The sequence below is a fragment of the Mirounga angustirostris genome, unplaced genomic scaffold (assembly GCF_029215605.1).
Source record: "Mirounga angustirostris isolate CCGP_5_RB_7025 unplaced genomic scaffold, mMirAng1.0.hap1 SCAF_13, whole genome shotgun sequence".
Classification (NCBI taxonomy): domain Eukaryota; kingdom Metazoa; phylum Chordata; class Mammalia; order Carnivora; family Phocidae; genus Mirounga; species Mirounga angustirostris.
Window position 1 is genome coordinate 14,579,566 of NW_026991721.1, and position 24,313 is coordinate 14,603,878.

At 48.4% G+C, this 24,313-nt stretch overlaps 1 protein-coding gene across 1 annotated transcript in view; it reads left to right on the top strand.

The window, feature by feature from the left end:
* Positions 1-24,313, top strand: part of LRP4 (LDL receptor related protein 4) — a 50,649-nt gene that overhangs the window by 20,695 nt on the left and 5,641 nt on the right. The window contains exons 14-36 of the mRNA XM_045893774.3: positions 1,574-1,791; positions 1,952-2,128; positions 2,516-2,638; positions 4,285-4,493; positions 4,652-4,733; positions 5,283-5,388; positions 6,887-7,088; positions 8,755-8,944; positions 9,033-9,164; positions 10,079-10,219; positions 10,560-10,646; positions 10,753-10,924; positions 11,542-11,704; positions 11,828-12,053; positions 12,414-12,717; positions 14,087-14,305; positions 14,471-14,605; positions 15,440-15,548; positions 17,594-17,738; positions 18,227-18,340; positions 18,797-18,932; positions 22,400-22,467; positions 23,009-23,096. Coding sequence (XP_045749730.1) covers positions 1,574-1,791; positions 1,952-2,128; positions 2,516-2,638; positions 4,285-4,493; positions 4,652-4,733; positions 5,283-5,388; positions 6,887-7,088; positions 8,755-8,944; positions 9,033-9,164; positions 10,079-10,219; positions 10,560-10,646; positions 10,753-10,924; positions 11,542-11,704; positions 11,828-12,053; positions 12,414-12,717; positions 14,087-14,305; positions 14,471-14,605; positions 15,440-15,548; positions 17,594-17,738; positions 18,227-18,340; positions 18,797-18,932; positions 22,400-22,467; positions 23,009-23,096 — 3,546 coding nt within the window. The remainder of the gene's footprint in view (positions 1-1,573; positions 1,792-1,951; positions 2,129-2,515; positions 2,639-4,284; positions 4,494-4,651; positions 4,734-5,282; positions 5,389-6,886; positions 7,089-8,754; positions 8,945-9,032; positions 9,165-10,078; positions 10,220-10,559; positions 10,647-10,752; positions 10,925-11,541; positions 11,705-11,827; positions 12,054-12,413; positions 12,718-14,086; positions 14,306-14,470; positions 14,606-15,439; positions 15,549-17,593; positions 17,739-18,226; positions 18,341-18,796; positions 18,933-22,399; positions 22,468-23,008; positions 23,097-24,313) is intronic.

Sequence of the window (24,313 nt, forward strand, 5' to 3'; positions counted from 1 at the left end):
TTGCAACCTCTAGGGACAGTTCTTGGGCCAGACTTTGTTGGAAGGGCCTCTTCACAGTGTGGCCTTAAAACAGCATGGGCTCTGCACCCAGACATGCCTGGATTCGAGTCCTGGCTCTGCAGGAAATGGCCGTGGGGTCTTGGGTCAGTCTATATCTGCCTGCACTCAGGCACTTATAATTGGGGATAAAAAAAGCACACCTACCTCCTAGCCGTGTGAAGATTTTAAAAGAGACTCACTTTTTAAAATCGAGGTACAGGGGTGCCTGGGTGGCTCAGTCATTAAGTGTCTGCCTTCAGCTCAGGTCATGATCCCGAGGTCCTGGGATCAAGCCCCACATCAGGCTCCCTGCTCCACGGAAGCCTGCTTCTCCCTCTCCCACTCCCCCTGCTTGTGTTCCCTCTCTTGCTGTGTGTCTCTCTGTCAAATAAATAAATAAAATCTTTAAAAAAATAAAATAAAATGGAGGTATATTTATACATATATAACCTTATATTAGTTTCAGGTGTACAGCATAATGATTCAGTATTTGTGTATATTGCAAAATGATCACTGCAATAAGTCTTGTTAACATCTGTCAGAGTACAACAGTTACAACAATTTTTTTTTAAAGATTTTTTTTATTTGACAGAGAGAGATACAGAGACAGGGAACACAAGCAGGGGGAGTGGGAGAGGGAGAAGCAGGCTCCCCGCTGAGCAGGGAGCCCAATGCGGGGCTTGATCCCAGGACCCCAGGATCATGACCCAAGCAAAGGTAGAGGCTTAACGACTGAGCCACCCAGGCGCCCCAATTTTTTCTTGTGATGAGAACTTTTAAGATCTACTCTCTTAGCAACTTTGAAATAATACAGCACAGTGTGATTAACTGTAGTCACCATGCCATACGTTATATCCCTATGACTTACTTATATAATTAGAAGTTTGTACCTTTTGACCCCCTTCACCTATTTCACCCACCCAAAATGTGATGCATTTTAAATGGCTAAGACACATTAAATCATTGCAGGCGCTTAATATTTTTATTAGTTCATAGGGTTGAACTAATTAATAAAAATTAATAATTTTTGTTATTAGAGAAAAGAGTCTCCCACAGGGTTGGAATTTTTGTCTGTTCTGTTTACTGCTATATTCCTAATCCCTAAGAGACAGCCCTGCAAGTACTATTAAAAAAAAAAGGGGGGGGCACCTCAGTCGTTATGCATCTGCCTTTGGCTCAGGTCATGATCCCAGGGTCCTGGGATCGAGCGCCGCATCAGGCTCCCTGCTCGGCAGGAAGCCTGCTTCTCCCTCTCCCACTCCCCCTGCTTGTGTTCCCTCTCTTGCTGTCTCTCTCTGTCAAATAAATAAAATCTTTAAAAAAAAAAAAAAGAATTGTTAAATGAATAAATGCCCTGCTAGAGACATTTAAATTCAGACATTTAGAAAACACTCCGTGGACTACACACAGAATGTGCCTCCTACTAGTTGGACTCCCCTGGGTTAAATGGATAAAAGGCCCCAGTCTGATTATTATTCCTGTTACTACCTGCCTTCTGTTGCCTGTCTCTCAATTTCCTTTTGTCTTTTCCTAGTACCATTTACTGGACAGACTGGGGCAACACCCCCCGCATTGAGGCCTCCAGCATGGATGGCTCTGGACGCCGCATCATTGCCGATACTCACCTCTTCTGGCCCAATGGCCTCACCATTGACTATGCTGGGCATCGTATGTACTGGGTGGATGCTAAGCACCATGTCATCGAGAGGGCCAATCTGGACGGGAGTCACCGCAAGGCTGTCATTAGCCAGGGTGAGGCCCTTTCTCCACTCTCCTTCGTCTCTCATCCTTCTTCCCCAATCCCAGCCCCCAGGAGCCTTGGCAGAGGGTGAGATTTGCGCAGTTGCCAGGCCTGGGCCTGGAGCCCATGGTAGGCTCTGTCTGGACTGAGGTCCTTCTGGACTTTCCCCAGGCCTCCCCCATCCCTTTGCCATCACCGTGTTTGAAGACAGCCTGTACTGGACAGACTGGCACACCAAGAGCATCAATAGTGCTAACAAATTCACTGGCAAGAACCAAGAGATCATTCGCAACAAACTCCATTTCCCCATGGACATCCACACCCTGCACCCCCAGCGCCAGCCTGCAGGTAAGAAAGGACCCACCTGGTAGACCTCCGGTGCCTCTGAGAACCTTCCCTGCACCTGTCTCAGCTGCCATTGTTTCCGGCCGGGGAATTTGCGGTTGGCACGGATACGGGCCAATTTCTCCCTCTGCTGGACATTTAGGATACAACATCGAGAGTCAAGAAAATCGGCTTCACTGTCGCCATCTGATTCAGGCAAACATTTATAGGATATCTCTTCTGTCAGGGATTCACTGTGTTCGCAGCTGGGACAGATATAAAAAATAATGAGACATAGTTCCTCCTTCCAGGGAACTCACACCCTGGCTAAACCCCTACTCACTTGCCTTGGGGTGGACTCTGCCAACCTTTGGTCTCTCCTGATCCTTTTGCTCTGGGCTCTTTGAACAGGGAAGAACCGCTGTGGGGACAACAACGGAGGCTGCACCCACCTGTGTCTGCCCAGTGGCCAGAACTATACATGTGCCTGCCCCACCGGTTTCCGCAAGATCAGCAGCCACGCCTGTGCCCAGAGTAAGTGGGTCTGGGGCACCTGCCTTAGTGGACGTGCCTTGTGAAGGTGGGCGGAAGGAACAGGAGATAGGAATTCAAGGGATTGCCTGTCATGGGGAAGAGCCAGGCTCCTCAGATAGCCCCTGGAGAGGAAGAACTTAAGAGGCTGATGGCTCCTATATCCAAGCTGAGGCCTCAGGGCTCAGTGGCACAACCCAGTTGAGCATGAATACCTGCAACCAGGCTGGTGGATCATTTCACCAGGTAGGATGCTTTATCCATAGGCAGCGAGAGGGTTCCAGGCCCTTCTAGAAAGTAGGGGTTTCTGTCTCTTTACCTTTAGCCTCACCCTATTAAAGACTTCCTTCCAGCTCCTAAACCAGAGAGCCAAGGTTAGGACCTCTGGTGATGCTCTGTATAGATAGACCCTGGATAAATAAGTGTCTAATGAGTAGGAGATTATGGGGTTCCCTGGTCGTTCCCTGAACTGCTATTTTGGCTTCCTTTGAGCTCCTGCAGGGTTATTGCCTTGAGAGGGTAGCCCTGTCTAGCTCAGAGTTGCAGGTGACTTTTCCTAAGAATAGTCCAGAGAGGGGTGATCCAGGAGTATAACATCACCAGCAAGGAGCTAGGGGTAATTCCTCACACATCAGCAGTTGCTCTTGTTTACTGCTGTGTACTCACTGACCCTCTTGTCCCTTGTTAAAACCAAACTTCTCTTGGGATCTGGGTCCTTTCCAGAGAGTGATATTAGGGAACTATTCAGAGGAACAGGGGCTATTCATTCAACACGCATTGATTGAGAACCTACCTTCCTTGCATTCTTGTAAGTGCCCAGCTTTGTCCCTCTTGTCTCAGTGAGGTACAGGTTTCCCCAGGAGCTCCCCCTAAGCATTTCCCAGAGCTTAAAAGAAGACACTCGGTAAAGTGAGGCAGGAAGTGCCTTTCAGGCAGAAATGTATACTGGGAAATATTCAGATAGACCAGAATGGGGCAAGGGACGGAGAAGAGCCAGGGGAAGCAGCTGTGTAGGGGGGTAGCCAGAGCTCCTTCTCCGGAACCAGACCTGAGTTCAAGTCCCAGCTCTGGTGCTTTGTAGCTGGGGGAAGCTGGGCAAGCTCCTTGACCTGCTGTTAGCCTCAGGGTTGCTAATCTAGGAAATGAGAATAAGAATGACGTGAATCACAAAGAGTTGCTTTGAGAGTAAAGGAGGCAAGGCAGGCCTGGCAAGGAGTGAGTGCTCAGTAGTCATTGTTGGGTAATGTTGTGAAGAGAGGGATGTAGGTGATGGAGTGGAGCGGAAGCCCTGAAGCAGGCATGGAAGTGAGCAAGGTCAGATGGGGGTGGACGGACAGCCAGCCAGTGCGTCCAAAGAGGCTGAGCAAAGAGGAGAGAAAAGGAGGTGAAGCTGACAGACGCTTAAACAGGATACACTTCCAGACCCTGGGGAGAGTCTGTTTCCTAGTCCATTGACCCTAAAGCCTGAGTCTGTCAACACGGGCCTGCCCAGTGCTCACAGAGGGCCTGAAGTGTGAAGAGTAGGGGACAAAGGGCACCAGATCCCAGGAAGTGTGATTGAACCAGATGTCACACAGGTGAGCGTCTGTGTCTGTCACTGTGATTGGATTTAGAGCATTAAAAGAAGACCCCTTTCGGCCTTTGATCAGGTCTTGACAAGTTCCTGCTTTTTGCCCGAAGGATGGACATCCGTCGGATCAGCTTCGACACAGAGGACCTGTCCGACGATGTCATCCCACTGGCTGACGTGCGCAGTGCTGTGGCCCTTGACTGGGACTCCCGGGATGACCACGTGTACTGGACAGATGTCAGCACTGACACCATCAGCAGGGCCAAGTGGGATGGAACAGGACAGGAGGTAGGGCCCATCGGGGAGGGCAGAGACTGAGGGGCGGAATCCAGCTTCTCCTGGGTCAAGGCTTCCCATACCTTTGCCAGCCTTGAGAATTGGTACAGTTGGGCCCCAGAGCTGAGGTACAAGTCCAGTTGGTGCTGACACCTTTGCTTTCTGTCTAGGTGGTAGTGGATACCAGTTTGGAGAGTCCGGCAGGCCTAGCCATCGATTGGGTCACCAACAAGCTATACTGGACAGATGCAGGTATGTTCAGGGCAGCCATGGCTTGGCTCTGTGGGGGTCTTCTTATTGAAATTCTAGCCTCAGGTAGAAGGGGCCCCACCTAGACCACTTGTCTTGGCCTAAAGTTCTTGGCAGGTCAGAAGTGGTGGGGCTGCTACAGAGCTGAAGCTATACGCTCATATCTGAGGGTTTGGCATTTGCCAATCAGAAGGCAGCTAACAGTAGCTGCCTCTGTAGCTGGTTCTCAGGAATGTTTTGAGGCATTTCAGAGAAGGAAACTCTGCCCTGTGGTTTTCCTTCCATCACTGTCTTAATAAAACAAGCATTTTCTATGAGCCAGGTGAGTCTGGGAGGCAAGAGGAATGCCTCATACCAGAGCTACTCAAAGTGTGGTCCTCGGACCTGCAGCATCATCTTCTCCAAATTCAGTTCACTCAGTATCTGTTGCGCATCTGTTGTAAAATATTTCCTGATCATCTCCGGCATGCCAGGCTCTGTGCTGGGAGTGGAAGGCAGTAGGGTGAAGGACCAAGAATAGAGTTAATATCTTTGCCCCTTACTTCTTGGTAGGGACAGACCGGATTGAAGTGGCCAACACAGATGGCAGCATGAGGACAGTTCTCATCTGGGAGAACCTTGATCGTCCCCGGGACATCGTGGTGGAACCCATGGGCGGGTGAGCACCTGTTCCTTTGGGACAAGCTCCACCCATCCCACAGCTCTGAGCACTAGAGGGGAGTCTGGAGGTTAGCGGGAATGCCCAGATCTTATGGGCACAGGCAGCAAGAGCATCTACAGAAACCACAGAGGCACAGTGACAACTCCGCCCCCCCAGTGGACAAGGAAACCTTTTAAATTTTTTCATCTTTTTTTTTTTGTCTGCTAACAAAAGGAACTCATTGTAAATAAACCAACCAACAAACAAATAAGTAAATAAATCTGTAGTAAGTGAAGATTTCCTATAGCCTCACTCTGCAGCAATAACCATTGTTAACAGTTAACGGTTTAGGGTATTTTTCCAGATTTTCTTTTTTTTTTTTTTTTTTAGATTTTATTTATTTATTTGAGACAGAGAGAATGAGAGAGACAGAGCACATGAGAGGAGGGAGGGTCAGAGGGAGAAGCAGGCTCCCCGCCGAGCAGGGAGCCCGATGCGGGACTCGATCCAGGGACTCCAGGATCATGACCTGAGCCGAAGGCAGTCGCTTAACCAACTGAGCCACCCAGGCGCCCTTCCAGATTTTCTTTTACATGCATATATATATATTTGTTGGTGGTGGTGGTAGTGGTTTTGGTTCTACCACAATGGCATACTGTTTTGTAATTTGGGTTTTTTTTTTTTTTCCACTTAACTATATATTCTGGATATCTTTCCACTTGATAATATAGAGCTGTCTTATTCTTCTTCATGGTTATATAGAAGAATTCCATTAAATTTGTGTACCATAATTATTTAACCCATCCAGTCAAGGAAACATTTCTTTTTATTTTTTTTAAGATTTTATTTATTTATTTGACAGAGAGATAGAGAGAGATCACAGGCAGAAGGAGAGGGAAAAGCAGGCTCTCCGCTGAGCAGGGAGACCGACACGGGGCTCGATCCTAGGACCCTGGGATCATGACCTAAGCCGAAGGCAGACCTTAACCAACTGAGCCACCCAGGCACCCCAAGGAAACATTTCTTTTTCTTTTTTTTTAAGATTTATTTATTTGTTTGAGAGAGAGAATGAGAGAGAGAGAGAGCACATGAGAGCGGGGAAGGTCAGAGGGAGAAGCAGACTCCCTGCTGAGCAGGGAGCCCAATGCGGGACTCGATCCTGGGACTCCAGGATCATGACCAGAGCTGAAGGCAGTCATTTAACCAACTGAGCCACCCACGTGCCCACATGGACACCTTGTACCCCATTCTTCCCTTCTTTCTTTATCCCCAAATAGGCCTCATTTGCCGAATACTCCTTGAGCCATTGAGCTCTGCCTTTATTAAAACTCTGGGGAACCTTTGGATAGTGATAGAACATACAAGACCTTCGGAGACAGCTTTGAGCCCATGATGGGGCTGGGAGCTGAGGCAGGAGGCTGGGGCAACGAGTGCAAGCAGCTGACACCCTAGGCACCCCGAGTCCCCACGGCGTGTTAACTAGAAGGCTTGTAAAAGCTTCCTTGCCTGTGCCCAGGTACATGTATTGGACCGACTGGGGTGCTAGCCCCAAGATTGAACGAGCTGGCATGGATGCCTCCGGCCGCCAGGTCATCATCTCTTCCAATCTGACCTGGCCTAATGGATTAGCCATTGACTACGGGTCCCAGCGGCTTTACTGGGCGGATGCTGGCATGAAGACGATTGAATTTGCTGGTCTGGATGGCAGCAAGAGGAAGGTAAGGGTGGTGTTAAGGCATCCTCCCCCAACCCCGACAGCCTCCGGGGCAGCACTCCCTGGCCAGCAGCTAGGAGGACCCAGGCTTGATGGGACCAGCATGAGGGGTGTGCTCTTCCTTTGAGGCTGTGTCTGCCCTTCAGAGCTGAGGAGGCTGGGTGGGGGATTGTTGCCTGGTGATGAAGGGAAGCTAGGGCTTTCTGTAGATTGTGGTGCACAGACCTTCCTACTAACTGTCACAACTGACACTATTTAATCACCAATTGCCCCCTGGACCCATGAGAGATCGTTCTCTTTGTTTTTGATGTTGTTTATTGGTATAATTTCAAATTTACAGAAAAGTTGTAAGAATTGTCAAATCGGTGAACCATTCTCTTTCTAACCACACAAACACACACACGTGTGATTATTTTTCTGAACCGTCTGAGATTAAATTGGAAACATCCTGCCCTTGACCCCAAAATATTTCGATTTCCTAAGAACAAGGACATTGTCTTAAGTAATCACAGTGCAATGATCAAAATCAGGAAGTTTAACATTGATACACTATTACTGTCTAATTAACAGTCCATATTCAGTCTCACCACCAATTGCCCCAATAATATCCTTTATAGCTTTTTTTTTTTTCCTTTTTTTTCTTTCTGAGGCCAGGATCCAATCCCAGATCACAACTGTGTTTAGTAATCAGGTCTCTTTAACCTCTAACCTGGAACACTTCCTCATAATTATTTAACCCATCCAGTCAAGGAAATAAGTCCTTTCTATGTCTTTGTTGAGCTTTGTATTTTTAAAAATCAAATGCCAGTTATTTTGTAGAACGTCCCTCAATCCATCTGCTGTTTCCTTAGATTCAGATTATGTGTTTGGGACAGGGGTACTACATTAAATAAAGTCGTGTCTCATCAGCAGGCACAGAGGTCAGCTTGTCCCTTTACAGTGAAATTAACTTGCCGTGGGTAAGATGCTTAGTTAAGGTGGTGTCCACCGTGCAGTTGCTGTTTTTCCTTTTGTAATTAGTAAATAATTTGTGCAGAGATACTCTGAGGTTATGTAAATCATACATGATCTTTTACTATCATCACACAACCCTCGGAGCCAGGCGCCGTCACGATCATATCACAGATTGGCAAACCAAAGCTCAGAGAGATTTTCTTTTTTTAAAGATTTTATTTATTTGTTTGACAGAGAGAGACACAGTGAGAGAGGGAACACAAGCAGGGGGAGTGGGAGAGAGAGAAGCAGGCTTCCCGCGGAGCAGGGAGCCCGATGCGGGACTCGATCCCAGGACCCTGGGATCATGACCTGAGCCGAAGGCAGACGCTTAATGACTGAGCCACCCAGGCGCCCCGAGATTTTTTTTTTTTTTAATCAGAGAGAGAGCACAAGCAGGGGGAGTGGCAGGCAGAGGGAGAAGCAGGCTTCCTGCTCGGGACTCGATCCCAGGACGTTAGGATCATGACCGGAGCCGAAGGCAGCCGCTTGACCGCTGGGCCACCCAGGCGTCCCTCAGAGAGATTTTATAACCAGCTCTTGCTCAAGGTCGCACAGCAGGTGGTAGTGGAGGGACTGCATCCTGACTCCACATGTGGAGGTGGCTCCCTCTTGATCGCCACTCTGTACTGTCGCACCTTGCTGGGGGATGACACAAGTGCTGGGGCCCCCGGCAGGTGCTGATTGGAAGCGAGCTCCCCCACCCCTTTGGGCTAACCCTGTATGGGGAGCGCATCTACTGGACTGACTGGCAGACCAAGAGTATACAGAGCGCTGACCGGCTGACAGGGCTAGACCGGGAGACCCTGCAGGAGAACTTGGAGAACCTTATGGACATCCACGTCTTCCACCGCCGGCGGCCCCCAGGTGAACAGCCCTCGGCCCACCGTGGCTTCTCCTCAGCCTTCCTTTGCCGTAGACCTCCCTACTGACCCCTCTCCTCCTCCCTACCCAGTGTCCACGCCATGTGCTAGGGAGAATGGAGGCTGCAGCCATCTGTGTCTTCGGTCCCCAAATCCAAGTGGCTTCAGCTGTACCTGCCCCACGGGCATCAACCTGATGCCTGATGGCAAGACCTGCTCACCAGGTAAGTTGGAGCAGCACAGGCCAGGATAGAGCCTCTCCAGAGGGGCAGTGGCTCTCTTCCTTCCCTGTAGGTGGACTCCAGGGTGGGCTAAGAAACTGTGGGTCCCGGTACTCTGAGAGGCATAGGAGAGACCAAGAAGTTTTAGAGAAAAGGAGAAGTCCAGGATGAGCCCAAGGGACCAGGTAGACAGGATCATAGGCGGAGTCTAACTTGTTCTTATGGGGTCTCTATGCGTTTTAGAAAAAGATGCTCTTTTCTCAGATGTTTTGCTTTCAGTATTGGAAAATTGTCATAATACACCGATTGGGTTAGAACAAGTCACTTTAGTTCTATCTGCCGAGAGCTGGTATAATAAATATTAAAACATATGTGCTCTCCAATGTCATGGTCCCTCCCTTGGAAGTGGCACTTTGTGAGTGTACAACTTATGTGACAGTTGGAGGGTCCCAGAAGCAGGGCCTGGCTGCCCAGATTAGAAGTTGATGTTTCTCCCTAGGGGATGCTACGTGCCAGGCCGCATTTGAACCCTAACTTCCTTGGGAATTTGAATGAGAAAGGATCTGTGAATCGGCCCTCCCCGGGTGTAGGGAAAGCCCTTTCACTTAACATGAAGTTTTTTAAACCTCACGGTAAAAGTTCCTGCAAAGTGCAAAGAGCTCTCATTTATGACTGTGTGTCAGGCCCAGTGCTAAGTGCTTTCTATACACGATCTCTTCTAATCCTACGGGATACCCTGTTATCCCCATTCTACAGATGCTGAAGCTGAGGCTTGAACAATTTAAAGAACTTGCCCAGGATCGCATCACTAGAAACTAACAGAGACGGGGCATGCACTCCCGTTTGCCTTACTCCAGATCCTCTTACTGGCTACACTAGGGTGACTGTCCTCTTTCCTTTTGTCCCCACCCGAGCAGGCATGAACAGTTTCCTCATCTTCGCCAGGAGAATAGACATACGCATGGTCTCCTTGGACATCCCTTATTTTGCCGACGTGGTGGTACCTATCAACATTACCATGAAGAACACCATTGCCATTGGAGTAGATCCCCAGGAAGGTCCGTGTGGCCCTCTGTCCCCGACCCACTGCAGCTGCTCTTCTTCCTCTCCTACCACCTTTGCTTCCTGCTAAGAGCCTGGGGCTCCCTGTTCCCTCTGGCACAGCCCTGCCCCATCTCTGTAGCACTTTCTCTTTGGTAATGAGGGCACGGTTTGGGGCCTTGCTTCCATCTCTGCCGAGAACATTCCTGTTACGATATTTCTGTATCTCCCTTGATTTCCTCTGCTCAGGAGTAGAGGACTCTCTGACATGCCCTGGTGTCTCAGGGCATGGGTCAGCTATGGGTGGCCCTCTGGGAGAGGCGAGGGTCCAGGCTGAGCTAAGCCTTCCCTTTCCAGGAAAGGTATACTGGTCAGACAGTACCCTGCACAGCATCAGCCGTGCCAATCTGGATGGCTCGCAGCATGAGGACATCATCATCACAGGTGGGCCTTGCTCCCAGCCCAGGGACCCCCTGTCTGGCTGCAGAGCTGGGGAAGCATCCCATCTGTTTTAAGGCAGGAGCCAGTGTGTGCTCTTGACTTCCTGCAGGGCTGCAAACCACAGATGGGCTCGCAGTGGATGCCATTGGCCGGAAAGTGTACTGGACAGACACGGGAACCAACCGGATTGAAGTGGGCAACTTGGACGGGTCCATGAGGAAAGTGTTGGTGTGGCAGAACCTTGACAGCCCGCGGGCCATTGTGCTGTACCACGAGATGGGGTGAGAGCCAGCTCTGTGGTTCAGGGCGGCGGGGTGGGCCAGCTCAGCTGGGGAAGAGAACAACGAAGCACAGGCGTTCCTCACAGCAACGCGGAGACTGACCTCACTGGGGCTGTTCCGCTCCTTCTGACTTCCTTCAGGGGGGTAGGACAATGTAGCGGTAAAGGGCACGAGCCTTGGAGTCTGAAATCCAGGATTCAACATTCTTTACCATTTCTTAGCTGCGTCTGTCACTTCGGGTCCCATTCTTAACCGCTCATCCTCAGCTTCCTCACCAGTAAGTTGAGGTGATAGTGAAAATGAATACCTCATGCTCTTGTGAGGATTAAGTGAGAGAATCCATGGAAAATTCCTTTTTTAAAAAATTGTGGTAAAAAAAAAAACAACGTAAAATTTGCCATCTCAACTGTTTTTAAGTGTATAGCTCAGTAAAGTCTATGCACATGATGGTGAAACAGGTCTTCAGAACTTTCTCGTCTTGCAGATCCGAAACTCTAGTCCCGTAAACAGCAACTCCACATTTTGCATAAAATACTTTTCACAACATTTGGCATGGGGTCAGTACTTCCAGTATGTAGGAGCTACAGACGTAGCAGCGAGTATTTTTCCTGGCCCAGGTTCATGTACTGGACGGACTGGGGGGAGAACGCCAAGCTAGAGCGGTCTGGAATGGATGGCTCAGACCGGACCGTGCTCATCAGCAACAACCTGGGATGGCCCAATGGGCTGACTGTGGACAAGGCCAGCGCCCAACTGCTCTGGGCCGATGCCCACACTGAGGTGAGAGTCCTGCTCCTGTCACTTCCTGGAAGCCTGGGAAGACAGGAGAGGGACTGTTCAGGATCTCTACTCAGGACTCCTTGTCTACTCACAGCCATCCCCAACCCTCTCCTTCCTCCACAGCGAATTGAGGCTGCCGACTTGAATGGCGCCAGCCGCCACACCCTGGTGTCCCCTGTGCAGCACCCCTATGGCCTCACCCTGCTTGACTCCTACATCTACTGGACTGACTGGCAGACCCGGAGCATCCACCGTGCCGACAAGGGGACTGGCAGCAATGTCATCCTGGTCAGGTCCAACCTGCCAGGCCTCATGGACATCCAGGCCGTGGACCGGGCACAGCCACTGGGTGAGAGGACCCCTAGGGCGGTGAGCTGGACCTGGCTTTCCAGGGGTAGCTCGGCGTCTGAGATATGTCCGGAGCACAGAGATTCTTTTATGATCTCAGAGGCAAGGACCTCCCTAAGCCCCCTTCCTGGATCAGGCCGTGTTCCGTCTGGGTATGGCTGGGACTCCAACTGCATGATGCCGTCACCTTCCAAAGACCTCCTGAAGGGAGACATACCTGCTCCTTCTCCCTCATCCCTGCCAGGCACCAAATTCTGTCACTTAGAACAGAGGAGAACCAGGCACAAGAAACTAGGGCCTTTGTAAGCTTCCCACAAGAATCCAGGCTGGGTGTCAAGGCTCACGCGTCTCGCCTCCCCAGGTTTTAACAAGTGTGGTTTGAGAAACGGCGGCTGCTCCCACCTCTGCTTGCCTCGGCCCTCAGGCTTCTCCTGCGCCTGCCCCACTGGCATCCAGCTGAAGCGAGATGGGAAGACGTGCGATCCCTCCCCCGAGACCTACCTGCTCTTCTCCAGCCGAGGCTCCATCCGGCGTATCTCACTGGACACGAGCGACCACACAGATGTGCACATCCCGGTTCCTGAGCTAAACAATGTCATTTCCCTGGACTATGACAGTGTGGATGGGAAGGTCTATTATACAGATGTATTCCTGGATGTTATCAGGTATGAACGTCACTGAAATCTCCGGAGGACGCAGACCTATGTCCCATCCCTGATGGGGTGAGGTCATGGTTCATGTTGACCTCTAAATAGACTGAGTGATTTGGTAGTTTGGATAGTGAGTTCTGATCCTGACTTGTTCGCTTGTCATTTACAACAGAGTTCAGATTTGGGTTTGTTGTTGTCGCTGTTGTTATTTCTAGATTAACAGAAGCCTAGTATGTAAAACAAACGGATAGTCAGGCTATTGGGACCTGGAGCCTTTACCCCACTATTGGGCCCTGTGGGAGCTCTAAGCATCCCCTAAGACTCATTGATGAGTAGGCCATGTAGCTAAACCACGTATCTGTATTATAATACAGGAGCCCTGGACAAATGCCAAGGCTTATGGTTGTTCACAAGGTTGTATTTTGCTGTTTTAAAAATATTTTTGTTTTATTTTACTTTTTATTATTCTTTCAATTTTTTTATCCCATCATAACTGAGGAATGTGATGCCCTGCCACTAGTATGAGGGGTTTATGATGGCAGAGAAAGAATTCTCTCGTGTGAAAGAATAGGGTCATTCCCCTTTGTTCTCCCTGAGGGGCATATTAGAATCTCATGCTGGAGGCGCCTGAGTGGCTCAGTCGTTAAGCGTCTGCCTTCGGCTCAGGTCATGATCCCAGCGTCCTGGGATCGAGCCCCACATTGGGCTCCCTGCTCAGCAGGGAGCCTGCTTCTCCCTCTCCTCCTCCCCCCTGCTTGTGAGCGCTCTCTCTCGCATAAATAAATAAAATCATAAAAAAAAAAAAAATCTCATGCTGGGAACAGGTGGGAATATGTAGTTTAGAGAAGTTCCCTAAGTGTTTGTGACATACCCCCATCCTGTGGTTGAATTCCCTGGGGTAGGACTAACGTAAAAATACACAGGTAGATTTTGACAAATTTGCCTTTCGTATAATTACCACCTAGCAATCCTTATCTCTTCCCTAAGGTATATGGGGAATTACTAACCTGTCTTCTGCAAGACATGGGCCCAAACACCTCCTATTTATAACAGGAAACACTCTGTCCTCCCAAGAATTTGTTTATTAATTCTGCTAATATTTTGAGTACCTACTGTGCTAGAGGCTGAGGAATGTACTGATTGATATGTGGTCTCTGCCCCTATGGAGTTTATAGTCTAGTAGGGATCTAATTATAGGAACATGGATTAAAGTCTAGGGGTGACTGGCTGGCTTAGTTGGAGGAGCATATGACTCTTGATCTTGGGGTCATGAGTTCGAGCCCCACATCAGGTGTAGAGATTCCTTAAATAAATATACTTAAAGGGGGGGCAGTCTATCTCTGGTCAGTCGGGTCAGTCATCCAGCCCTGGGCTGTTCCCTCAGGAGAGCAGATCTGAATGGCAGCAACATGGAGACAGTGATCGGGCGTGGGCTGAAGACCACTGACGGGCTGGCAGTAGATTGGGTGGCCAGGAATCTGTACTGGACGGACACGGGCCGAAATACCATTGAAGCATCAAGGCTAGACGGTTCCTGCCGCAAGGTGCTGATCAATAACAGCCTGGATGAGCCTCGGGCCATTGCCGTTTTCCCCCGCAAGGGGTAAGTTTATGGCCAGCAGAGGAGAGACCCAGGGAAGAAGGGCCTGATGAAGAGTCCCTTGGAAGATGCCTATGTACCAATGGTGTCGGTGTGTCCCCCGTATCCTCTCAGCCTCTGGGTGCCATCTTCCCATGCTTTGGTGATGATGGCAGTGTTGTATCTCAGGTACCTCTTCTGGACCGACTGGGGCCACATTGCCAAGATTGAGCGGGCAAACTTGGACGGCTCTGAGCGGAAGGTCCTCATCAACACAGACCTGGGTTGGCCCAATGGCCTTACCCTGGACTATGATACCCGCAGGTGGGAACCCTGTCCCAGGAGCTTCCTGGAAATTGAATGGGCAGAGGAAAGGATGGTGGAGATTCAGATAGTGAAAACAAAAAGATAGAAAGCTCCTTGGTAGGTAAGGAGGGAAAAAAGCAGCGAGAAGGATGAGGGGACACATTCTTAGATCAAGCAAGGGTTGCTGAATCGGGCCCTCAATCCTCGGATTTTGTTTGTGTGGTTTACATGTTTTTGATTTGCGTGTCTTTAGCAGAGCACATCCTGTGGCTGGACCACAGGTCCCATGACCCCTTACCCGTTGGAGGGTGATTTTTTTGTGTTTGTTACTTTTCTGATCCCTTCACTCATTGGAATTTGCAACTCCTTGTCTAGATAAAAAATGCTAGAGGGCGGGAGAAGGGGGTGAAAGGGGCTCTGAAGCAGCCAGCTTCCCTTTCTGCCCCCAGAAGAAGGGAAGGGAATCAAAGTCACCTGGAGAGTCGGGCTAGAGAAGAGGAATACCTTCTTCCTTCAACCTCAGTGAAGTCCTGGTAGACCGAGATCTCTTCTTGAAGAGTGTTCATAAGAATTCGGGCTTCGATTCTTGGGATCAGATGAGCCTGGAGGGTGACTCCTCTGAGGTCACAGCTCTCTACCCCACCCCAGACAGCTCTGACCCCCCGCTTGAGTCACCAACCTCCCCTCTTCAGCTTTGGAACTTGCAGTGACCTCTCTCATCAAGGGTGGTTTTTGACGGCCTACAGCCCCTGCTGGTTCAGCTCAGGAGGGGGACAGATAGCTCCTTGGGGGGAAGGCTTGGCCTTCTTGGCAAGCATTTTGAGCGGCCACCTTCTCTCTTTTCCTTCACAGGATCTATTGGGTGGATGCACATCTGGACCGGATTGAGAGCGCTGACCTCAGCGGGAAGCTACGGCAGGTGTTAGTCAGCCATGTCTCCCACCCCTTTGCGCTCACTCAGGTACTGGCTCAGGAGAGAGGTAACTAAACCTCCTTGATGGGCGGTGTTGCCTTGGGATCCCAAGTTGGCAGCCTCAACCCTAGTTGCTACGCGACGGGCGTGCTACCGAAGCTCATTTTAGGGGTGTTTCCTGTACACTGAAGCCTTGCCGCCATGTGCCTGCTGGTCCTGTCCCACCACCCCACGTTCTAGCGTTTGAGGAAGGGGCTCGAAAATGTCGGTTCCTGGGCCCTGGGAGATGAAGACTCTGCTTCATGAGCGTTGGGCCCAGGAATGTGCATTTTAACAGGTTCCCTAGTTGATTCGAGTGCTGTGTTTCCAACTGCTGAGCCCAGACAGCTGGCTTAGCGGCAGTAGGGTGGAGTGGCTACGAGCCCGAGTTTTGAGGCAGCCAGCCAGGTGCTATGTGTTTATTGAGAGCCTCTAATCTGCCAGCTCCATGGGTTCAAGCTCTGCCTGTATCATTGAACAAGTGCAACTTCGGACAAAAGACTGAACTTCTCTAAGCTTCACTTACCTATAAAATAAGTGAGTTTAATAGTGGTGTCTTCCCGAAATATATGCAAAGCGTTAGCACACTTATCTGGCCCTCAGTGCGTGTTATTTTTAATCATTTTAATTATCACTGGCTGTCATTTTTGTTGTTGTTGTTTTTATTTTTTTTTATTCTTATGTTAATCCCCATACATTACATCATTAGTTTTAGATGTAGTGTTCCATGATTCATTGTTTGTGCATAACACCCAGTGCTCCATGCAGAATGTGCCCTCCTCAATACCCACCACCAGGCTAACCCATCCTCCCACCCCCCTCCCCTCTAGAACCCTCAGTCACTGGCTGTCATTTTTGAGTTCTAACCCCGTACGATAATTCGGGGAAGGGAAAAAGGAAGACCTGCCAAGCCTGGGGCCAAAACAAGGATTCTCAATCATTTAAAAATCTTTGTTCTTTTTTGACTTTCCACTTATCTGTATTGTGCATCGTATCCTACCAGCCAATAAGATTTTGGCTCTACTTAATGATAGGCTCCCCCCACCCCGTACTCCAAATGTAAAACTACAGGATGATATTGAATATCTAAATTTCCCCTGAGATTTCTGATATATACCCGGAAGCAGGAGGGGAACCACCTTCTCTGCTCTCCCCACCCCTGATCGAGAATCTCGGGATCACTGCATTAGAAGGCAGCTTCCCCAGGCGCCTAGGTGGCTCAGTCAGTTAAGCGTCTGCCTTCGGCTCAGGATATGATCCCAGGGTCTTGGGATCGAGTCCCGCATCGCACTCCCTGCTTCTCAGGGAGCCTGCTTCTCCCTCTGCCTCTCTCTCTGTCTCTCATGAATAAATAAATTAAAAAAAAAAATCTAGGGCCACCTGGGTGGCTCAGTTGTTAAGCATCTGCCTTTGGCTCAGGTCATGATCCCAGGGTCCTGGGATCAAGCCCCACATCGGGCTCCTTGCTTGGTGGGGAGCCTGCTTCTCCCTCTCCCTCTGCCTGCCCCCCTGCTTGTGTTCTCTCTCTCTGTCAAATAAATGAATAAAATCTTAAAAAAAAAAAAATAGAAGGCAGCTCCCCCCAGAAGTAACCAGAGGATTTGGGCCGGGACTCTGCCCAGAAGTGCCGGGACCTTGGAAGGACCCCTTGTCTCCAAGTTACTCCTAATTTACTAGGTATAAGAACTCATTTATTCATTGAGCCACGCAGTCAACTGACTGAGGATTAGGTGTTAGTGCTAGAAATTGAGAGATAAAAGAAATACATTTTTGTCCTTGAAGAACTTAATCTTACATGACAGACACATAAGCAAATGATCATAGAGTGTCAAGACTCATTTGTAGAAGGCACAGAACGGCATGGAGGAGTGAATTCTGTATGGATTGGGGGAGATGTCCCGGATAGTACCATACTGGGGGACACACGGAAGTTGGCGTGCTGGACAAGAGAGGGCATTTCAGCAGAGGGAGTGCACGTGCTGAAACACAGAAACGCTACTGGGGTCAGACTGTTGAATAATGTTTACTCTTTCTTGGGTTTTCCTGTTGAGTAGCAGGACAGATGGATCTACTGGACAGACTGGCAGACCAAGTCAATCCAGCGTGTGGACAAGTACTCAGGCCGGAACAAGGAGACAGTGTTGGCGAATGTGGAAGGGCTCATGGATATCATTGTGGTTTCTCCTCAGCGACAGACAGGTGGGCTCCTGGGTCCTGAGCCTGCTTCCTCACCATTGGTGGGGTGGTTGGTCTCCCCAAGGACTCTTTTTTTTTTTTTTAAAGATTTTATTTATTTATTTGACAGAGAGAGACACAGCGAGAGGGGGAACACAAGCAGGGAGAGTGGGAGAGGGAGAAGCAGGCTCCCCTCAGAGCAGGGAGCCCGATACGGGACTCGATCCCAGGACCCTGGGATCATGACCTGAGCTGAAGGCAGTCGCTTAACCAACTGAGCCACCCAGGCGCCCTCCCCAAGGACTCTTAATGACCAAGACAATTAGACTCACAGGAGAGCCTTGTGGTTCCCATTTTAAGATCCTATACCTTTGTCAGCGCCATGTGGTTATACCCCTTCTGCCCTACTGCCCCTAGGCATGAGGTGCCCTGGAGCTCCTCCTTTCTGAGAAGTGTCAAATTGGAAGACCCGATTCTGTCCCAAACCAGACACTCATCCGCTTTGCCTCTAGGGACCAATGCCTGTGGTGTGAACAATGGAGGCTGCACCCATCTCTGCTTTGCCAGGGCCTCAGACTTTGTGTGTGCCTGTCCGGATGAGCCAGATGGCCGGCCCTGCTCCCTTGGTGAGTTGGACTGAATGGCCCCCTGGAACAGCAGAGCCCTTAGGGCAGCAGGGGATCATCAGCCTCAGCTCTGTCCTTCTCGGTGGGAGCCCCCTCGGGGGGTGTTATAGCAAAGTGACTGGGAACAATGAGTTTGAGCTTTGCAGTAGCACAGACCTGGGTTTGCCTGGCTTCTGGCATTTCCTGGAATGGAATTCAGGTCTCCTGGTTCCCTGACCCCTGCTGTGGCCTGTGTACTGCTGTCTTTTCCTGACCTTTGTGGACCAGCTAGCCATCCAGAGCTATTAATATTGGAACCCAAATCCATTTTATTTACAGTATGAAGAGCCTCTGATGAGGATGCCTAGGATAAGGGCAGCTAGAAGATTGCTTTGTCAAGTGTCCCAGGTGTTCCTCTTGGATCATATGTAGAGATTTGGGGCTCCAGGGGCTCACTCCAGTCCTTTTTCTCTCCAGTACCTGGCCTGGTGCCCCCAGCTCCCAGGGCTACCAGCCTAAGTGAAAGGAGCCCAGTGCTACCCAACACAGTACCTACCACCTTGCGTTCCTCTACCACCCGGACCCGCACATCTTTGGAGGAGGTGGAAGGAAGGTAAGTGTATTCAATAAGGGATTCAGGGCTCTTTTTTCCAAATCACCATCCCCCACCAGCAGAAGACCACAGTCTTAGCTCACTCATTCTGGTACATGGGAGGTAGAGCACGTCATTAGCCACCAGTCCCTGCTCTTTGAGGCTGGAGATGGCATTTTGACTTGTAGATTGTTGCAAGTGATTTTCTTTTTAGCTCTGAGGGCAAGAAGCTTTAAGTGCAACTTTAGAGAGAGATCGCTCAGGAGGAGTTTCTTACATGGCATTCCTCCTTCCTTGCTGTGACGTTTGTTCTCACATAACCTATTTAGTATATGGTCTGTCCTACAGTTTACTTAGAAGCCACCAAGTCATAGTGGTCTCTGGGCTGTGGCTTTATGACTTGGAACATCCTCAAGGATGTGATGGCTTTAGCTTATAATGACCTCAAACACACATGCACATATGTGTGCATGTGCGCATGCACCCCGTTATTAAATAAGCCAGCATAACCATGAACAGTTCTCAAATCAAGTATAAAATATTCTATTTAATTAAATTGATGGTACTATCAATTTAAGATGCATACTGAGAGTTTCAACTGAAAACATGACCAACATCAGTCATGAGATGCCATTGATTATGACACATTCCTGTTCCAGAGGTGTTAGACTATAGAACAATGCACATCTTAAGGTGGATTAAACATGATGTTACATTCAATTTAGAGAAATTCTTTTTTTTTATTTATACTTTGCAAAAAAAAAATAATCTGGAAATACAGATGGGAATAAAGAAGAAATAAGTACCCATATACAGTTACTCTAAATATTTTTTATTTGATATATGTATAAATTGCAAAATGATTATCACGGTGAGTTTAGTTAACATCCATCACCACACATAGCTACCAGTTATTTTTCTTGTGATGAGAACTTTTAAGATTTACTCTCTTAGCAACTTTTAAATGTAGAATATAGTATCGTTGACTATCGTCACTATGCTATACATTATCTCCCCAGGACTTACTGATCTTATAACTGGAAGTTTGCACATTTTGACCACCGTCACTCATTTTATCCATCCCTGCTACCTCCCACCTCTGGCAAACACCAGTCTATGAGTTTGGGTGGTTTTGTTTTTTTTTCGTATTCCACATATAAGTGACATTGCACGGTATTGGTCTTTTTCTGTCTGATTTATTTCACTTAGCATAATGCCCTCAAGGTCTATCCATGTCGTCACAAATGGCAGAATGTCCTTTTTTATGGCTGAATAATACTCCATTATATATTGGGGCACCTGGGTGGCTCAGTCGGTTGAGCATCCAACTCTTGATTTCAGCTCAGGTCATGGTCTCAGGGTTGTGAGATTGAGCCCTCCATCTGGCTCCGTGCTCAGCTCAGAGTCTGCTTGTCCGCTCCTGTGCTCCATCCCCCACTCACACTCTTTCTCTCAAATAAGTAATAAAATCTTAAAAAAAAAGAAAAAAATTCCATTATATGTATACCACATCTTTTTTATCCATTCACCCATCAGTGGATACTTAGGTTGTTTCTATGTCCTGGCTATTGTAAATAAGGCTGCAGTGAATGTGGGGGTGCAGGTATGTTTCCAAGATAGTAATTTAGTTTCCTATTGTTAAATTTTGATATCTGTCTTTCCAGGCATCTTTCTATTAAGACATTTTTTCCATTGTAATATACTGTCTTTTTATTTTTAGTATCAACTTTAGCCTAAAAAGATAATTGATTTCAATTCTGAAAGCAGAAACATGATAATAATCCCAAATGAGAACTCTAGACTCATGTCTTGAAAATTATAAAATTTGTGTGGTGCCTGGATGGCTCAGTCAGTAGAGCATGAGACTCTTGAGGTCAGGGTCATGAGTTCAAGCCCCACTGGGTGTAGAGTTTACTTAAAAAATAAAAAGAAGGGGCACCTGGGTGGCTCAGTCGTTGGGCGTCTGCCTTCAGCTCAGGTCATGATCCCAGGGTCCTGGGATCGAGCCCGACATTGGGCTCCCTGCTTGGCGGGAAGCCTGCTTCTCCCTCTCCCACTCCCCCTGCTTCTGTTCCTGCTCTCACTATCTCTCTGTGAAATAAATAAATAAAATCTTCTAAAAAAAATAAAGAAGAAGGGTGGCTTAGTCAGTTAAACATCTGCCTTCGGCTCAGGTCACAAACCCCAGGTCCGTGGATCAAGCCCCGTGTCAGGCTCCCTGCTCAGCAGAGAGCCTGCTTCTCCCTCTCCCTCTCCTTCTGCCCCTCCCCCTGCTTGTGCCCTCTCTCTCTCACTCAAATAAATAAAATCTTAAAAAAAATTAAAAATCAAAATCTGAGAACTAGAATTGGCATATTAAAAAATACGCCAGAACAGACTAAAATTATAAAATTTGCACATGATCAAATTCATTCTATTTGTCCCATTTTCTCTTTTTGGAAATTTATATAGAAAGGCAAACATCCAGATATAAACATGTATCTTTCTCACTAACTTCTAGGTACTATCAATCACGATTAATCTGATTTTCTTTAGGATAATTTAGAAAACTTTTGAACCCCATCAGATATTTTCTAACGGTCAAAGTCTATTTGAAGACTCTGTATCTTGGTTTCAAATGTTCTTGCAAATAGCTTTTCTCTAGCCTTTTAGGAGATGCCTTTAATTGCCTGTTCATAATGTGCCACAAAGAAGTTACCTTCTTAGCATTTCAAGTTGGTTCTCTGAGCCCTCCCTCTGGATGTCTTGCATATTCCCTTGTGAAAGAATGGAGAGAAGAAAAACAATTTTTTTTCAAGGTCTCTTTTGACCTTGTGATACTCTGTATCCAATCAGAGGTTTGCTTGACTGGTAGCTTCTTCCAACTCATCCTGGTAGCTTAATAAATCCTACCATTGATATCCTTAGTGTTCTGTCAGCAGGCTTCTGGCTCACTTCCAAACCTGCTTCTCCTTTTTAGAGGAATCTTTTTTAAAGAGTAGGTATTTTAAAACCCATTTAAACATGGGGCGCCTGGGTGGCTTAGTCATTTGAGCAGCTAACTCTTGATTTCGACTCAGATCATGATCTCAGGGTGGTTAGATTGAGTCCTGCATGAGTCCTGCATCAGGCTCTGCCCTCAGCAGGGAGTCTGCTTGGGATTCTCCCTCTCCCTCTGCTCCTCCCCCTACCCACTCATTTTCTCTCTCTGTCAATAAATAAATATATCTTTTTTTTTTAAGATTTTATTTATTTATTTGACAGAGACACAGTGAGAGAGGGAACACAAGCAGGGGGAAGTGGGAGAGGGAGAAGCAGGCTTCCCACTGAGCAGGGAGCCCGATGCAGGGCTCGATCCCAGGACCCTGGCATCATGACCCGAGCCGAAGGCAGATGCTTAATGACTGAGCTACCCAGGCACCCCCCAGGACTTTCCCTCTTTCCTAGAGGAAGGCAGGATCTTTATCAAATACAAGTGGCCTTCACATTCAGTTTTCTCTGCCCCACAGATGCTCTGAAAAGGATGCCCAGCTGGGCCTCTGTGCACATTCCAATGAGGCCGTACCTGCTGCTCCAGGTGAGCCCTGAGTGCCCAACTGTTTTGACAAAGAAGGTGTAAGGAATCAGAGTCTCCACTCATAACTTCCAGAACCTTCACGGGGACTCTCTGGGGTTGTTGAACCCATGTCTCAGAGTAAATCCATAGAAAAGTAATATTAGCTGGCTACCACTTACAGAGTACTTTCCATATGCCAGCCATTTGTTAAGCTTTGTATATGTGTGTGCACATACACACGTGTGCATATATGTATGTGTATGTACACACTCAGGTTTCACTGCCACCAGGCTATGAGCAATTTATTATTTACATTTAGCCAATGAGAAAACATAGGCTTCAAGTTAAGCGTCTTGCCTTAAGTCACATGGCTAGTAAGTAGTGGAATTGGGAATAGAGACGTTGGCAGGCTGATAGGTTTCTTCTCAGTCCCCTACCCCTGTGGCCTCTTCCCTGACTGTCCTCAGATGGTGTGGCATCCAACCCCTAGCAAAGGAGCCCTCTGTCTTCCAGCTGGAGGATTGTCATTGGTCCCCGCCTAGCCTCTCTCTGTTCCTCCTAGGGGAAGGACTTCATGTCAGCTATGTCATCGGCGGACTCCTCAGTATTCTGCTGATTTTGGTGGTGATTGCAGCTTTGATGCTGTACAGGTAACTTCAGCCTCATTGCGGGGGGCACGTTTCCATTGGTCCTCATTAGCACGTCGGTGATTTCCGGAGGCTCCACATCTTGCTGATCCGACCTCTGACCAGCCCTACGTCAAGATGGGTCCCTGGTCGGAGCAGCAGAAAGGAAGGGTAGAACCTGAATCCTGACTCTTCTTCGCCATTCACAGCCTGAGCAGGTTCCTCACGTTATGACCTAGCAGCCCTCGGGACTTTCTTCACAGACTAGGATGCTGAGGGCACGGAGATTTATTCCCAAGGTCACGCAGTAAGAGGCAAAGCTGGGACTGATGCTGGCATCTCTGCTTTTCCACTACTCTACCTCATCTCAAACCATGGAAATTGGAAAGGCTTTTCTCCTCACATAACCATGGCTTCTACTGCAATATTGTTTGACATACCATTGCTCAGTAGGGATCATCCTGGGAAGGTGGAGTGTGTCGTTTCCAGTTTAGAATCCTCTTTTTATGACCTTCTATGTATTTTCCCCAAATGCTTTAAACACAGCTTGCAGCAAAAATACCAGGATTTTGCTATGCTGCTGTATTTTGCTATGTTGTAACAATAACAACAACAGTGCTAATAATAATAGTAACAGTTACTATGTAGTGAATATGTATCAGTGCCACAACAATGATTGTAATACAGGTATTATTATTCTTCACTCTACAGATGAGGATCTAAGGCTCACAAAGTTTAGATTGTGTCCACCAAGATCCCAGCTAGTGAGTAACAGAGAGGGGATTGACACAGATCTGTCTTGACTTGGTATATTAGCTGTCTATTGCTGGATAGCAAACTATTCCAAAACTTAGCAACTTAAAATGACAACCATTTATCATCTCACAGTTTTTGTGGATCAGAAATCTGGATTCAGCTTAGCTGCGTGCTTCTGCCTCACGGTTCTCTTGTAGGCTGCAGTCTGGGTATCGGCCAGGGTTGTGGTCTTATCTCAAGGCTTGACTTGGAAGGGATTCCCTTCTAAGCACGCTCAGGTAGCTGTTGGCAGGATTCAGTTCCTCACAGGCTGTTAGACTGAGGGTCTCAGTTCCTTGCTGGCTGTTGGCTGGAGGTCTCCCTCATCAGTTCCCTGCCTTGTGGGCCTTCCCAAAGGACAACCGACAACATGGCAGCTTGCTTCCCCAGAGCAAGCAGAAGCAAGAATGAGGGAGGGAAGGCAACCTAAGACGGAAGCCACAAGT